This window comes from Chelonus insularis, unplaced genomic scaffold, assembly GCF_013357705.1.
Source record: "Chelonus insularis isolate UGA/USDA-ARS -01 unplaced genomic scaffold, ASM1335770v1 contig_135_pilon, whole genome shotgun sequence".
Taxonomy (NCBI): Eukaryota; Metazoa; Arthropoda; class Insecta; order Hymenoptera; family Braconidae; genus Chelonus; species Chelonus insularis.
In genome coordinates this window covers 286,192-304,394 of record NW_023276376.1, presented here as the reverse complement: position 1 = coordinate 304,394, position 18,203 = coordinate 286,192, and the positions used below count along the sequence as shown (strand labels likewise).

General features: G+C 27.9%; 1 protein-coding gene across 1 annotated transcript; it reads right to left on the bottom strand.

Annotated features, from left to right (window-relative positions):
* Positions 1-13: 13 nt before the first annotated feature.
* On the bottom strand, positions 14-5,239 carry LOC118074606 (ATP-binding cassette sub-family G member 1). The gene is made up of 2 exons (XM_035095978.1): positions 4,844-5,239; positions 14-3,637 (listed from the first exon to the last, which is right to left on the bottom strand). The coding sequence occupies exon 2, from the start codon at positions 3,001-3,003 to the stop codon at positions 1,192-1,194; it is 1,812 nt and encodes a 603-aa protein (XP_034951869.1). The 5' UTR covers positions 3,004-3,637; positions 4,844-5,239; the 3' UTR covers positions 14-1,191.
* Between the last annotated feature and the right edge of the window lie 12,964 nt (positions 5,240-18,203).

The following is an 18,203-nucleotide window of genomic DNA, read 5'->3' as shown; positions in this document are numbered from 1 at the left end:
TTTTTCTATCATGATATTTGATTGTCTTTAAATTTCTGTTTATTTATTACATAAAATTTATGACAATTTATAAGTGTAGTATTTCATTGATAGTTATAAAAATTTGATTTTGTATCGAGTATTTAAAGATAAATTAATTTAATTTTTGTTATCAACATACTGCTTGACTACCATAAGCCAAGATTCATCTGTCATAATTTATTTACTTTAGATATATTATATAATAATTTCAATATCAAGATAATTCTTCAGTCATTAAATATTTTTTATCAGTTTTTGTTTAATTATACTTCGACTTTTTGAACTTGATAAAGAAATTGATGATAGAACAGTGTAAAAAACAAAGCTGAACTGATGCTTATCTACAAAAAGCATCCATTTTTAAATGCTTCTTCTCATCGTTACCCATTTAGTATCTGGGAAAATAATGTTATCTACTCATCTCCATAAGATGGTATCGTCTAATGTGTATGATGTCATATTTTTGATTCTTCAATGAAATGATTATCAGATTGCAGAATGGTTAACAGCATAATAGGAATTTTTTCGATGAAATCAAAAATAGAATTAATATGAATTTACGTTTATATATCGTTTTCACATGTTATGAAATTATTGATATTCAATTTTTAACACAGTGAATTACAGAGTACTCCAATACCAAAGCCAGATCGTTTAGATAGATTCCTTACATATTATAAGCAGGAAAAGTAACTTAATTAATACAAAATAATTTCAAATTATTAATTTAATTAACACATGCAAATAAGCATAAGAATCTTATTTCATAATTTTATCATCAAGTAAAAAGGGCATATATTTAATGAAAAAAAAGCAATACATTTATTCCTTCAGTATGTACAGATCATTTTCAACATTAATCTTGATTTTTATTTTGCATGTCACGTTCTTAAGAACATATTATTGTCATAACAATTAATACAATCATTACGATGAGACTTGAGAATAGCAATTAATCAAAAATGGTATAATCTCTCAATTCACTACATTTAGAGATTTAGACATTGATCATTGTAAAAAATTCCTAAATACAATTCAATGTAAATGAACTAGACCTTGAAAACTCGTTTTGAATGCCCGAAAGTATTTTACGCTATCACAAAAAAATGACATTCAGTTAATTTACAAAAAATGAAAAGAATTAAAATAAAGTTACGCCATTATGTTAATTCAAGCTCTTGATAGCTTTCTTTTTAAAGTAAAGTATCCAATAAATCTGAAGATAACAAAATAACTCAATAAAATACAAATATCAAACCAAAATCGATCTTCAGTTAAGTTAAATTCATTTAAAATCATGCTGGGCATTCGATAATGACAATAAATAATATTATCTGGGCAAGGAAGCTTTTCACGATTGAAACCATACACTACTTGTACTAAAGCTTCTAATGAATACCTGAGATAACTAAGATAACTAATTGAGTACATTACAAATGACATATGTCGTAATAAAACAAGAAAACCCGCAAAAAGTAACATAGCACATGTTATGATTGATCCAATGAAAGTTCCATTTATTGGATTGAACATCGTGCCTAGTAGCAATCCAATGCTCTCAGCAACAAGAATAATTACCATCCCAGTGAGGCCAAACATCAAAAATCGATACCAATCTAAAGGTTGATTAGTCATTAAATATGCGATTGATGTATTGACAGCAGGGTCTAATATATAAATTGGAATATTTGCAATAAGAAATGCTATATAGTAAGTCCGAAGATGATACCAATTGTTGAATTTTTCTTTCTTCAGAACCGGTAATTCTGAAGGGTACTTAAGGATTGCTGGTAAAGTATAAGTATAGACATAATAAACTGCAGTTATTGTAAGATATCCAAGATTATTCATAGTTTTTGAGCCATCAGATCCTGCATCTTTGAAAACTAAACCTAATAAAATGGCGACGGAAAAGTTAATTGCAAATTTCAAGTACACCATACTCCAATCACGGTAAAGTTGCATATTACAGCGTTTGAGGAGTATCCAAAATCTCTCAAATTCTGATGGTGGACTAATTAATACTGTTGCTTTTTTGTCATTAGCAGATCGATTAATAATTCCACTAACATAGACTGAAGGTTTTAATGCAGGTGCTGACCTCCAAGAACGTGGTCCAGCTGCTGCAATTGCTAGTTGTTCATTAAAATTACCATATTCTTTATTGACGACTTCGATCATAAAGTCAGCTGGATTATGGTACTTAGGACATTGGAGACCTACGTTACTGAAAAAAGAGATTGTGTTCATTGGAGCTCCTTGGTATACACAGCGACCATCAGCAAGTAAGTATACATGGTCAAACATTTCATAAATTGCAGCACTAGGTTGGTGAATAGTACAAACAATTGTTCTACCGTCTTTTGCAAGACTATGGAGCATAGCAACACATTGGAGAGTTGAAGAAGAATCTAATCCAGTTGTTGGTTCATCCAAAAACATAACAGGAGGATTATCAATAAGTTCTAAAGCTATGCTCAACCGTTTTTTTTGACCACCACTAAGTTTATTGCATCGTGTGTCCTTAGCTTTCGTGAGATCTAAAGTTTCAAGAATGTCATCAACGAGCATTTCTTTAGCTTTTTTACTGAGACAACTTCCGAGTTTTAAATTTGCTGCTATTGTCATTGTTTCTAACGTCGTAAACAACGAAGCTAGTCGATCATCTTGTTGAATATAACATGCAGCTTTTTTATAAACACTCCAGCCTTGTTTACCAGCTTCATCGCTGGTATAGTCAATCGTTCCTTTAATGTTACCAGATTGAAAACCTGTTAAGAGGTTCAACAATGTAGACTTTCCCGCTCCAGATGGACCCATAATTGCTGTCAATTCTCCTGATTTAAAACAACCACTAATTCCTTTCAACAAAAGTTTTTTTGACTGCCAAATTCCAGGTTTTACTTCATAAGTTAAATTGTGGAATTCTATGTTTATTGACTGAGCCTTGGGTAAATTAATTAGCACTGATCGTTGATACATTTTTCAAGTAGATAGAAAAGTTACAGTATAATGAAATAAACAAACAAATAAAAGTCACTTTTATTATGTATCTTGAACACTTCCTGTGATCTTTAAGACTGTTGAAATACTGTTTTAAAGAATCTAGACGTGTCTGTATTGCACTTGATCAATAATTTTTTCCTGAGAACTACGTAGCCTTCTTCGCGAAAAAAAAATCTACCTGATGGTAAATTGCGTCCTTCTCTCGATTTCCCATGCACTTACTGAAGGCCCAATGATATAGCACACAAAATGAACCGGTCCCGATCACCTTCGTGTAAATGTCTGATGGTCAAGAAGCATATTTTCTGACGTGATCGTTGTTCCTCCACTTTTTTTATCTTTTCTTTAAAATTTTTTAGCTACAAAATTCTTATACTTATTCAATTTTTTGTAAATCTCATCAAATCCTCTTTGATTTACGGAATTTAAACCTTGTATAGTATGATTTAAGATTAAATATTGCATAAGATTGAGAGTAATTTATCCTCTGACGTCAGTATTTATCAGAAGTTAGTTTTATATCAAGTTGTTTGACTAACAATTAAATTTTTTTCAAATTCATATTTCTAATAATTAATTCTCTGTAATTATGTACGATCGATCAATTAGCCTGTAACATAGAAAAAATAAAAATAAATTTATTATTAATTGGAATAAAAAATTACGTCTTATTTTTATTTGATTTTTTATATTAAATAGTGTTAGTATGTAATTATATTTTTTCACCAAATCTTTAAGATAACTATAATTTAATAATCAGTAATCATACTAAAAAATGACGCTTTTATTTACGCTTGTTTATCCATTTTTGCTACTATGTAGATACTAGTAATAATAAAATTTATTTTATTACAATTGATAGTGAAAATAGTGAATTTTTATTTCATCAAATCAAATTTATTGATAATTATTAAGAGAATGAAAAGAGTAATATGTTATAATAAAATATTAAAATATGTTAATAAAAACATTTTTCTGTTACAAAGTAGTTAAAATGTTGCATAAATATACATAAAAAATCAATAAATGTTTAATTTATTAAAGTTAGATGAATGTGATGAGTATTGTAGTGTTTTTTCCTTTACAATTCCCGTAACAGAAATCCGGATATATAAGCAAAGAAATGAATTTACTTGTCATTATCAACATGATCTAAAATGTAAATTAAAAAATGTCTGTAATATGATGTGTAAACTATACAATCACTATGATTACCTTTCATAAATAATTAATAAGTACTTATATAAACAATATTATTGAATCATTATTAACAATGTTGTATTTAAACTTTTCTTTGTATGCATATTTTTCATGACTCCATCACTTCTAACTGATAGAAGTTAATCATTAATTCACCCAGTTCCATAACTCGTACGATGTGTTAATCTTTTATCTTATTATTTCACTATTGATGACTTGCTTTCTTTTATGATATAAAATACGTCAAACAGTTAAATAAAATTTTATTATGTAAAAATTACTAAATTAATAGCTACATGTGTCTCTGCTATTTTTCTTTTATAAAAATTCAAAGTTATAAATTAAAAAAAGTTACAGTAATATTATTTATTTTTTATGTCTAGGTTAATGACTTTTCTATTATTATTATACAGGATTACTTTCTAACTTGAGGTAATATGTAATCATAATATTTATTCAATTATTATAGCTTAATTTATCCATTTTTTCAACTATAAATGTAATAAATAACACTAAGAATTTTGGAAAATTTACTAACTAATGCTAATGCACCTAATTAATGGTAATAAATCTGATGAATGGTAATTATTAAAGGTATAAAATCAATTCAACTTACAATTGGTTAAATAAACTCGTTACAACTTATTTTACCAATCTTATATTTGATAATAACTTAGAAAAGACTTTCCTTATTCCAGCAAAGAATTAAAACTTTTCTTCATCAAAAACTAACACTTTCAGTCAATACGACCTTTTTTTCCTTTTAATAAAAACTCGGAGTTTTGTAAAATTATTTTTAAAATAAATTATAAAATAAACTTTATAAGTAATATTAATATGTACGACAACGATAGATAGACACGATCGTTATGCGTGTTGCACATCAACTGCATGGTCGTTTCCCAGTTCCACTCCACGGTATTTCTACGATTGTACAAGCCTTACGTTTACTACTGATGACCTGAGTCTGTAATTTCTACACGCTGAAAGTGTACTGACTACTCTTTTTCCTCGATCAACGATTGAAGGAAACTAGAGCTCGATTCATGTCTCCTTCCTGCAGCAATTTTTTTCAGCCATCACCCATTTACTTGTCCTTCAAGAGTATTCCTTTTTATGCATATATATATATCTCTACAGTGTTCTTGGTCAGGAAGACCTTGACGAAAGGGTCGTCGATCGATGCAGAATTATACGTAGATACAAAAATAATTCTAAAAAAGTTTACGGTCACTGCTCTCTATGCACTGATGTATTTTAAACAAACTTGACTCTTTCAAATTTCAAGGATAACAAGGACAACTAGTTAGCTATGTAAAAATATTTTAATTTCTTTATTAACCGAAAAATAATCATGGTAATTAACAAAGATAGGTAATATTATTATGATATTGACAATATTTACAAGAATAATAAATAAATGAATCAAAAAAATTTTTATTGCCACCGAAAGAATTATTAGTATTATAAGCATGATTATTTTACTCACTGATATAAACAATTGTTAAAAAATCATACAAAAAGAAGATAAAATTCAATATATAATGAGATAACATAACAAGTTTTTATGTTTCTTTTTCACATTAATTAACTACATGAATTAATTGGCTTATTAATTTAATGATAATTTTGTTATAATTTTAAATATAACACGTCGATATCTTCTGTACACAATCACACGTCTAGTTTGTTTTTTATCAGTGTATAAAAATTTTGCACTTGAAATATGTTTAGGTTATCAAATAGTTTTGTGACCAAAGTACATATAAAAAAATAAAAACAAAGTGACTAATGTTGTGTATTTACTTATAAAGACCTCAAAGGTTATCTTAATTATAATTAAATGAACAAGATTGACCGAACCTATTAAATTTTATTCTATTTTTTTATATTTTTCTATCATTTGATTATTGTCTGTTTTGTATTCAACTATTATTATCTCTTCCTTGTTTCTTCATTTTTATCATCATTTATTCATTGAACTTGATCTAACTGATATTTTATAATCTTGAAGGTAACTATCATCTATATTAAATAAAATCGCATTTTGCAATTTGAAAAAATAATTCAGTAATGATAACATTTTTTATCAGTTTATATTATTCTATTTTTACATCGTCGTAAAGTAATCTAAAGTATGTTGAGACTAGTGATTTTTTTTCTCGTTTTTTCAGTGAACAACGTTCATTGTAGATATATCAATGAAAAATGTAATTTAGAGATGATGGACTAAATGTTAAAGGAAAAGAAATTAGCTTCGGAGTCTTATCGACTTTGAGGTCAAACATCAGAGGTCTATAAAATTTCCATGACATACACTTTAGTTTCTAAATCAAAAAGTGACATTTTTTTAAAAATAATTTTCACGTTATCAGCTGATCTATTTTATAAAAAACAAAAATACTAACCTCCATATGAGCTTAAGAGTTTTACATCTACATCAATAACATATTATTTTGAATGTGACTTTGAATGAAATTGAAACTGTGGCTCAACCTATGACCAATTAATTAATTTCAATTAATTGAATATAATTCACTTTAAAATAATTAGTATTGGATTTATTTAAAAATATTCTCGTAGGCCATAAAATTTTATTTCATATTTGACATCGAATAAGGTATAATTTACAAATTAATTATAATTGTACTCTCATCAAATTTGTAATTTAAATGAGGTTGATATGGATGTCGAACAATTCGAAATAATTAAATCATTAACGATTCTATTAAGATTGATAACGATCTATAGAGAAGAAGAAGCAATTCCAGGAAAAACATTTGTTTTGATAAATATTCCATGGCATCTATAAGGTGAACAGTCAAAATTTTCTGACAAGTCATACTTTTTACACGTCAGGTGGACAGAGTTTTTAAGGGTATTCTGAAGAATTGCTTTTTGAATTCGCAAGATTTATTTAGCTGTCAAACGTATTGTACGTAGTGTAAAAAAGTCATTTGTTTCTAAAGTTATTCCATAAATAATTAGTTACAGTCATTCTATATTCAATAGAATTAATTTCATAATTCACGTGTCTTCTTGACTCATACTTTAAAGTAAAAATGTTGGAAAGTGATAACTATTTTATATTAAAATGACAAAATGAAATGATTCGTGACAGTCCTTTTTTACTGCATAATCATTTTTTTGTTACTCATTCAACTTAATTTATGTTGTAAAAAAGACATAATTTATAGTTGTTACATTATAATCGTTCAATCTGATTACACATTTGCTACAGAAAAACATTTATAATATGAACTAATGTCTTATATAGACTACTCAACTATGTTGCCTAAGTTGACTTGGGTCTTCAATTTTATCATTTGTAATGCACAATCATTTTCTGCCATTTATACGTTGTAATTAATTTTATCATAATCGCAGTTTTTATTATACCTTATTAGAACAGTTTTATTAATGAATAGGTATACAGAGTGACTTCATTAATGTGATTCATGAGATAAACACAAAGTTATGAATTAAAAAATTCGTTACACATTTTTTTTTGCACTGAAGAATTTTAAGAATGAAATATATATTCTGATTAATAACAACTGCATGTAAATAAATTTAATGAAGGAAATTTGAGATTCAAAATTATTCCTCTTTCACACCAATGGTATTGTAAACGCCTGCATGAACTTCAGATGCTATTTTCATCCTTAAAGAATATCCAGTGTGGATAAATCCTTCCTTATATGGTGTCGATATTTTCAATTATTGTTTCAATATTCTCAATATATTTTATGTTAATAAAAATCATTATCCAATTAAAGAATAAAAAATTTTAAGTAAATTGTAAAAAAAACTTGTTCTATTTTTCTTATTATTCCTTAGTTTTCTTTTTGAATAATTCGTTTAATCATATACACAAGTATCAGTATCTACTTATAAAAAATGAATATTAATGTTCATGATGAATAAAAATTTAATAATAATCTAATAATAGAACTCTACTTCAATTACTCTACAAAGAAAAATATAATGATTTTTCACAATTCGATCTCAATTTGAAGAACTATCAAATTTCTATATTTTTTTTACCTAAATAATCTTTTGTTAATACTTTTTACATATAATAACAGTTAAAAATTGTTTATCATTAAAATTAAGGTGAAATTATTTTTAAAGATAATTACCAATTTTTTTATTTTTATTTTTTAGCTGTTCTTTTTATTACAAAAAAAATTGATTTTTTAATGTTGCTACATTTAATCAAAAGTCCGAGGATTTTTCTAAAAAAAGAAAGTAATACAAAAAAGCAACATTACAAAAAAAATATTGGTTTTAACACCCATGGAGTAATCCTAAGTCGGTCTGAAAGGCTAAATGAGAAATACTTCTCGATCAGAATGCGCTTCAGTAGATGCACGAGGGGCTTATATCGACTTCATATAATGTTCACGTTACTATTGGGGTTGGTTAGCACTGAGTCTTAGATTCCCTCTAAGTTGAGAGATTTGCAGGTAGGATTATTCCCGATAACTTTACCCTCTAGCAGCCTTTTTCCTTCATTTTTATTCATCACGCAGAAAGTAATAACGTCGATATTTGGTTCAAATATTACATCTTCTGTTACCTAAAATAGATAAGATAATGATTAGAATAAAATAGCCATATTTTTAAATGAATACACATTACAATAAAACTTTATTATTGTCTGTCATTAATAACACTATTTCAAGGGAACACAAGAAAAATGGCAATATTTTTTATTGTCATAAGTTTTAATATATTTTTTTTATTAAATAAATTCAATGAAAATATCAAACCATGTTTATAAAAAAAAAAAAATTAAAAAAACAACATACAGAAGACAGAATATAGTTAGGAGGGCACAGTAGGTCGGAGCAAAGTTGAGATGTAATAAAGAGACGCGATAAATAACGCCTGAAAGTAGCAAAGTAATTTCAGAGCCCACGATTCCGTTTCTTGTCTTTTCCTGCCTCTTTTTCCGACTCCCTTAAAATCTTACATCGGTCAGAACTACCAACATTAAGGCCATTATCGCAATCTTTTAATTTGCACCCAAAAACATTACTTTATGTACGAATTATAACGAGGATTTACTTCTTAGCTATTTACAAGTATGAAAATATTTTATAGAAAAATACGCGGTAAATTAGAATATTCATCTCATATTTTACTGAACATTTCAACATAATTTTACAACAATATTGCCAATTTACATAATTTAAACTAAAAATAAATATATTTCAATGAATAATCGACCACTTTCTAATGATTAATTAAACAAGAAAATAACTTAGTTTGTATTAATATTAATAAATATTTATTAAATTTTCTATCGTTATTAAAAATATTATGATACTTGAAAGTTTGAATAATGGTAAATTGTTTTCACTTTCTTTACGTGCTTCTTTACATAACATTATTTCTTCTCGTGATTTGATTCTTAAACCGCGATTCCTCTCGGACTTGGCAGCTTGTTAATTATGATTAATCATACCTCGGAAATTAAAGCAATTAATCTTCCGTTGTTGCAGCTGAGCCATATTCTCTTTCTTTGTTTCACTTCTGCGTTCACAAACTCGTACTTTTTGGCTAAAAAGTGCTCAAGATTTCTCAATTAGCTTCTCAGCTTTTAAACCACAAGAATATTTTTTTCTTATCTTCCATCGTATCCATGAATCTGTCATGCGATAATCTCTACTTAGAAATGAATTTACGCGTTAAATGTTTGCTTATAATAATTTTCTTGAGTACTCATTTACTCGTGCAAATAATGAAATAACTATATTGTTGCATATAATTAATGCTCAGAATGTGCAACGAGTATAAAATTAATAGCATAAAAGGTTTATTGTAAAAAGTATTTAGCTTTTTTTTTGAAGCAAATTTCTCACACTTTCGTCTGAGAAATAGCTTTTACAGAGTAATTCTGTATCGTATAAAAAGAAATTACAAAAGAATACTGTTGCATTGTCAACGCAAGTCACGTGTTAATCGTTGCATAGTCGAATCTAGTTTTATGCTCGAATAAAATAACACTAATCGTATTTTTTATTTTTTCATCATCATTATTGTTATTGAGTCAAGTCCATTGTTTGGGTCGGATGTAATAACAACTTATTATTCTTATTCAATTTACTTTATAAATTCATTTATTATAATTACTATTGCATTTGCAGATTTTTCTTGACAAAGTCAAGATATAGTAGCTAAAATATATATGTATGCATTGTATGTATATACATAGCAAATAGGAAAGTACGAGTAAAAGAAGTAGCGTGAAAAACGAGGCAAGCTCGTTTATTTCAACGGAAACAATGAAACAATTGTACAGAAGGTAGCAATCAGAAATGAGATCTCAGTTCTGACTTCGTATTCGAGGTTTGTTTACAATTGTGGTATTTTTTTTTTATATTTTTTATTCACTCACTTATTCTTTGTTATTATTCAAGATGTATATTTTCACATAATTGCTAATGCATTACTATTATTGATTATTCTGTGTTCAGAAAGCACATTAATTAATCAGTGATCTCATAAATATATTTTAATTTTGTCGTTGAATGAAACTGAAAATTTATTCTAGAGATAGAGAAAAGGACGATTTTTTAAAGACTACTTTTACGTGAAAAACTATCGAATTTAGGAAGAATCGGAGCGTTATTTTTGAAGCTTGTAATCTTTATTTTCAAAACCATTCATTCAAATTCTTTTTCATCTCTCACTACTCTGTGAAAAATTAAAAAAAAGATGAAAATTTTTTTTCACAATATCTTGCGATGAATTTATGTAGGTATTAATATAAGTAAAATTAATTGAATTTATTTTTTATATTTTAATAGTGTTAATAAAATATTATTCAAAAAAACTATAATAAAATAAATAGAATTGCTCATGCACGCGTTAAATCGTTTGTGGGCGAAGCAATTGAACTGTTTTGTAAATTGATAATTTGTTCATATGGCATAGAGAACATTTGGAAGTATTTTCCAATTGATTGTAGATTCTTTTTCATTAATTCATCTACATTCAACTTTTTCAATCTCACTATCATCATACACATTCAAATGAATCATAATCCTTGTGAGAATATTCAATCACATCTATAATTCTTTCTCAATAGTTTACAAGCTTACAAGTTGTGAGCCGTATTGATTTCACTTTATGTACCCAAGTCAATATCTAGTGAATTCTTTAACTGAATGTAATAATGGTTGCTGTACATACGTGTACATATGAACGAAAATTAATTAGTCAAAGTTAAAAAATAGCTCACTGAAAGGTATTGACATGAGTGTCAAATAGTTGGATATTCTTCTATTTCTGGATCATTTAAACTGTTGGATTCATTTATTTTGATGTCCACCATCCTATGGGAATTTAAAACTTTTTTTACAGGCTAACATCCATTTACACCGACCACAGACGTCTATTGCAAGTGTCGAAAATTGTCGACATTGATCGACCGTTTCGAACTTTACGGATAGTCTGTTAAAATCTAGTTAAACACATGTATGTACATATATAACACCACACACAGGACATTCGATAGTCATGCGTCCACGCATCATCTTTGTGGACGTTTAATTTTTTAGTTACACATGCCAGATTAATTGAAATTTTTGTAAAACATTTTTTTTACAAACAAAATTCTTTTTTATCGTATAAAAATTTATCAAAAAATTTTTTACTTTAATACAAATGTTGACCTTTTTTTTATGCAAGTAGAAGTCCTGCAAGTAAGAAAAAGTTCAATTCAAAGTATGTTCAAAGTCGGTTCACAGTCGTCCATCAGATGACAAAATACACGAATTTCACGCAATTCTTTTTCAATGAGGTTTCTTCTCAAGTTGACTGTCGTAACAGTACATAACAGCTGACGCTATCTGTTCAAGTAGTCGTATCTCTTTATCTCTTTTCTCTCTTGCTTCCTCATATACACGAGTTTCTTCAACTTCTCTGTCACGACACTTGAATACAGAAGTCCAAGCACTTCAATCCACCTGTCCACTCTTGTTAAGAATTGCGCTCTCACGGCTTCTTTTTGCCCGTTCAAATTTAAATGTTACACTTTAATGTGTTTATATAACACTTACTAATCTATTTTTTATGATAAAACATTTAACAGCCATTTTATTTCATCAACATTGAATATAAAAATGGAAAAATAATGAAAATAAATATCTTTTATTTGCATCTTAATTTTTCTCTTTACATAGAGAGTGGATGATCCTTCGAAGAATATAATTTATACAACATTCAGTCATTTCTGAAGATAAAAAAGTATATCAAAAATTCGATAGAATATCAAGTAAGTGAAATTATTTCATTTCTGACAGATGAATAAATAAGAATAATCCTAAGATTTGTTACGATATCTTTTCAAATGTAATCTTGTCACTTGATTGATCCTTATGTTGTCAGTAAAGCACCAGGGTTAAGCTATATCTAAGTGTTCGCAGAAAAAACTAAGCCCTAGGCGCATATAAAGTCCACCTTAGACATACTATGGAAGAGATTTTATGCCAAGAAATTCCTCTCTAAAGATGTCTTATTTCCTTTTTTACGTTTCATTTTAAGGTATTGGTTTTTTTACGTCTACATACACAGATATACATAGATATAATACACTAATAAACATAATCTTCTTCATTGATAATAAAAAATTACGAGCATAAATTTTATGACATATCAATTTTCTTTTTTAATATCTTCTCTTTAGTACATAAATAAAGATATTTATTAATCGTATAACTAAATTTAATTAGACATCATCTTCTTTCAGAAATGTTTGGAGTTGATTTGATGTTTTATTGTCCAAAAGAAATGTCTTCAATTTTACCACAAAAACTTGACAATCATTGAGTGTATATTAAGCTTCTTCTGTATCTAAGTGATCATTTGGTAAGTCAAGTTTGATAGCCAAACCTACAAGAACTGATCCTGATTATCAAACAATCGATAGTTAATCGTTAATAAAATTGGAGACAAAACCTTGGACTCGATTGTATTTACGTTCAATTAAAATGAATTCATTAAAGTTACATATCTTGTGTTGAAACCACTCATGTTAATACTAATTTTGTTGATAGACTTTTTTTTATTTACTGATATAACTGTTGAACTCTAGTTCTTTGTTGTATCCAGACAATTATCCTTTTTTCTAATTACACTTAAGTAGTTTCTACCAAGACTTTTCAATCTCTGCAGCTCCCTGTAAACCTTCACTATCTTACTATTTCTTTCTTTCTTACTCCTTTGAAATCTTAGAGATAGTACGACAGTCTTAGCGTCGCCTGCTGTAATTGGAGTTTCGGAAGTTTCCAGTCATTAGCACCAAAGGCTTTATCTAACATCTAATTCGGCGGTACTTTAACATTAGACTCATTTTATTTTTTTTTATTGTATGAGTGGTCATGAGTAAATTGTTAAAATTTATCGATTCTGAGATTCAGAAAAAGTTTATGAATACAATAAATTAAGAAATTGAGACAGTTAATTAAAAAGTTTATATATTATAATTTTTAAATAATTATGAGTAAGTATACCATAAAAAATATGTGGAGAATTGTTGGAAAAATTTGGTTTAAAAGCCTTTTCTTCAATACATCTTGGAGTATCTAAAAACGACTTGATCGATTTTGCTTGAAATTCAATCACTTGAAAAGACACGTGGAAAAAAGATGAGAAAAAATACTGATGCTTGCAATATTTTTGATGAAAATTTTTTCTAAATTTTTTATATTATCAAACTTTCTTTCTATCGTATAGTGAATGACGTATGGAATCATGAATTACGTATATGTCGGATTTTTATATGGTCTTGTTAACAAATCCATTTCAATATTGACCTCGAATGTATGATGATAATCTTCAACACATTCAATCATTTTATTAAAATTAATGTAGAAAGATGGAATGATTTTTCTTTGTTCAACACTAATCCAATTGAAAAATCCATTTTGCTATGATACATCTTCAACTTCAGCTGTCTAGAGGAAGCAATGGATGATATTCACCAGACTTGTCTTTTCATTTGTTGCTTTTTTTACTTACATCTAAAAGCTTGTCTTCTGTCTTTGCCTATCCGATTGCAAGTGCCATCAATTCTCCTTTACATTCTTTAGTTTAACAATACTCGAAGGATAAAGTGACGTTGAATATTCTGAAAATAAACGAGGTGTGGATGACTAAGAATCTTATAGGATTGATTGAAATTCATTCTCATATTGATTTGCTTCAAAAAATTTAATCGTTACTTACGATGTAAATTTTCCTTTTTTCTTCAGATGTACCATTAAAAGCTCTCGTTATATTTTCAACTGACAGATTTTTTTGAGCAAAAAAACATACAATGCTTTCTACAAAATCGCAAAAGGGTTGATCCTATTTCCTAGACTAAGTAAATAATCGTCTTTTCGTTTTTTTGCTTTTTTCATAGAAAACAAAGTAGAATCACATGAACCACCGAGTTGATCAGCTATCTAGAAGTTCATTGGGCTAGTGAAGTCGTTAACTAGATTGAGGCGTGACCATAGTGACCATCTAAATGTTCTTTGAATCGACTATTTCCTATCAGAAGTTTTTTCTTGACAGATCTCATTCTTTATCTTTTAGTTTACATCCATGCTCTGTGTAACATATTTAATTTGATTCAATTTACTATTAAAACTTAAATATTATTAACAAGTAAAGAAAAAACTTATTCTAATTTTTGCAATGAAAAAGTGAATGTTCTGATTTTGAATAAAATTGACGGTTCGTAAGCGTGCACCGGGTGGTTTGTTACAGTTGCCGGTATGTAGCAGATATCAAGAAGCATGTGATAGATCGCAAAAATATATAGAAGAGAATATTGACTGGAATTATCAGAAATATTAAAAAAGCCTCAGACCTGTTCAATTGACATTTTTAATCCAATTTCATTGCTAAAGAAATAAACTTGAATATGTCAATAAGACTTTCAAAAAAGGGAATTTTTCAATTTTAGAAAATATTTAAATTGTATTACGTGAAAAAAGTCATTAGAAACGTATCAAAAAGTACTGAATTAAAATGTTTAATTAATCAATTACAATAAAATCAGCCAAAGGATCTTAAATACGCCATTACGAGAGATTGAATACTTTTTTCTCCCAAGATATCATCTTAGGGTAGAACACATACATTCTGGGGATAATCTGGCTGGTATGTTAGACTTTTTTTATGGCAATAGTACTTTTAAACCCCTCGACAGACTCGGCACAGACACGATCTACCGGCTGCTGTAACGATAGACCAAAAGTGGAACAACGAAATGAAAGAGGACGAAAAGTGAGAAAATAGAGAAACCAACAAGATTGCCTCTTCTCTAATTTATAACTATCACGTTTTAGAAAATAAAACGAAAATAACATCTTGACGTATTTGATGCTGATGAAAGAAATACAAGTAAAAACTATCCTTATTTTGTAAAATATGGTAAGAAATATTTTCATAGTGAGAATAATAAATAGCTGACATCAAAATTGGATCTTTTTTAAGTCTCATCTTTTTTATCTCAATTGTTAAACTGCTATCATATAATAGCTAGTGGGAATTAAAACTGACTTGTTATTTCTAACTTAGATAATCCTTACAACAATGGCAACTCAGAGGAAGAAAAGTTCAAGTCTTTATGCCGTTCAAGTTTTTGAGATAAAGATAACGATAACTTGTTACCATGGCCTACTGATGCAAACCAAGTAGATGTTCAAGCAAATAATGTAAGTTTATGACTATGAAACGCTAATCATAGCAAATTTATGTAGCAGCTAACATTCATCAAATTTCTTATGGTAATTTTCTTTTTTTTTTTTTAAATCAGGTAAAATTATTTATTTATTCAGTGGTCTTGATTATTTTATAACTTACTGAATTTAAAAAAAAAAAAAAACAAGAAAATAATCAACTTCTATCGTGGGTGTTTCTTATATCATTTAATATTGAGAAATTAATTTTGATCAAGTTGAGAGCAAGATTATAGTAAAATATTTACCTCAGGGTGTATCTTTTAAAACACTGATGTGTTCCCGCCAAATTTGTTTTTTTATCATGCTTTTCTTTTGATCGCCATTGAAACGTACGGAACAACTGTATAAGGTAAACGACGATCGAAATGCGGAAAAACGCTTCCACAAATTTGAATTGCAAATTTCATTTTCTTAATGGGGCTTCTAGTACTCGTGAAACCTTGAAATGCCGAGTATTTTCTTCTTTTACCTCTCCTTCAACTCAAAAATTCACTAGTTAACTATTCTATCCAGGTCAGATCGTTTTGCTATGATAAAAAATATCGTCACTCCTGCAAAACAAAAAAAAGAAACTTTACTACTCTAACTAGGAAAATGATATTATTCGAAATGGAGGTAAAACTGACGAGAAGAGTATAAGTTGAGAGTGGACTCTTGGATAGTTGGACAGTTGGACAAAGTTAAGAGAGAGTCTCTACGAAAAGACTTTGTGAGACTCTACGAGCAGACTTGGTCTTAGAAAATCAAGTTTATGACGTGCCATGATGTCTTTATTAAGTTCACTTTTGTTCTGTCTAAATAAAAATTATTGATAATACTGATTGGTTATATTTTTTGTTATGCCACCTCTGTCATATCAATTATTAAATTTAATCATATTTTTTATATGTAAAAAATTGTTTATACTTGGAAGATACTCATTTGAGAGTATAATTATGCTGTAAATTACAATTCTTTTCCCTGTTTTATTCAGGTAATTCTGTTATTCAGCATTAAAAAGAAGTTTTTACAAAGAAAAGAAGATTAAGGAAAATTCTTGTCGAATGAAAAAAAGGACGATGAGGTAAAGATGAAAACTGTATTATAAAAAGCTTTATGTTAAAAGTCAAAATTAATCACAAGGACTTTTATTGAATAATTAAGAATAAATTCTTTACTTTATGAATTTACCGTTTACAAATGTAATAAAAATCCAATCATGTCTTATTAAATTTATAAATAAGAAAATATTCATATATATTTTTTAATAGAAATTCTTTTGTAAATATATACGTATAAGTTTGATGGAAAAAATTGTAAAGAATATAAAAATTTATACTCGAATTAAATTGTGCTTTTCCTATCTATTAAAAATTTTCCAGTGATTTTATTGCAACAAGAGAGGTAATAAAAAGTCGAACAACTTAAATATCAAAAAGTAGTAGAAAGTAATCATTGAATCAAAAGAAAAGAAAAGAAGAAAAAAACGAGATTGTGGCTTTTGGTTCAATTTTCAGAATGTTTGTGAGGTAACATTGGACAGGTAAAGTCTACGGTTGCTGTTAGAATTCGAAAGCGGTTTTAACTTTCTGGGAATATGAGCACCAAGAGCACGCAAGAATTGACTCACCAATCCGTATAAAGAGTTAAGAAACACGAGTTTGGTCCGATTATTTGCTATTTTATAAATATCAGAATTTTTATTACACTTTGTTTTTGATACACCTAAACTTCTTTTATTTTAATCAGCACAAGTTCACTAGTCAACTAAAAAAAATTATCCTTATTATAATTTTAATAACTTTTATCACATTTTTTAAGTATTTCTTTGTATACACTTAATGTAATTTTACCTTAGAATAAAAATGACGTATCACACTTATAATTTCCGGACCAGAGTTGGTGCCATCTTGAAACAGGAAGTTAAGTGGGGTATTTGTTTAATCGAAAATTCGCGATCAGTGAATTTAAATTATCTTCCGCTTATAAAACAATTTTTATGGATCATATAAATTTCTTCTTTTATACATTAAAGAAAAACAAACCGATTTATATTTATTAAATATCTTTAAAACAGTTAGTTTTGATATATGATATTAATTTAATATGAAAAAACGATTTTATCATTCTAATGACCTTAGCAGTTAAAAGTCAACATGATCGTTCTTCTTAAATTTAATCAGCGCCATCTCAGTAACAGATTCACACATGTATATATATGTTGATGCGAATGAAGTGCAACGAGAGATT

Coding starts and splice junctions, on each gene's coding strand:
- LOC118074606 (XM_035095978.1), bottom strand. CDS start 3,003: ATGTATCAACGATCAGTGCTAATTAATTTACCCAAGGCTCAGTCAATA.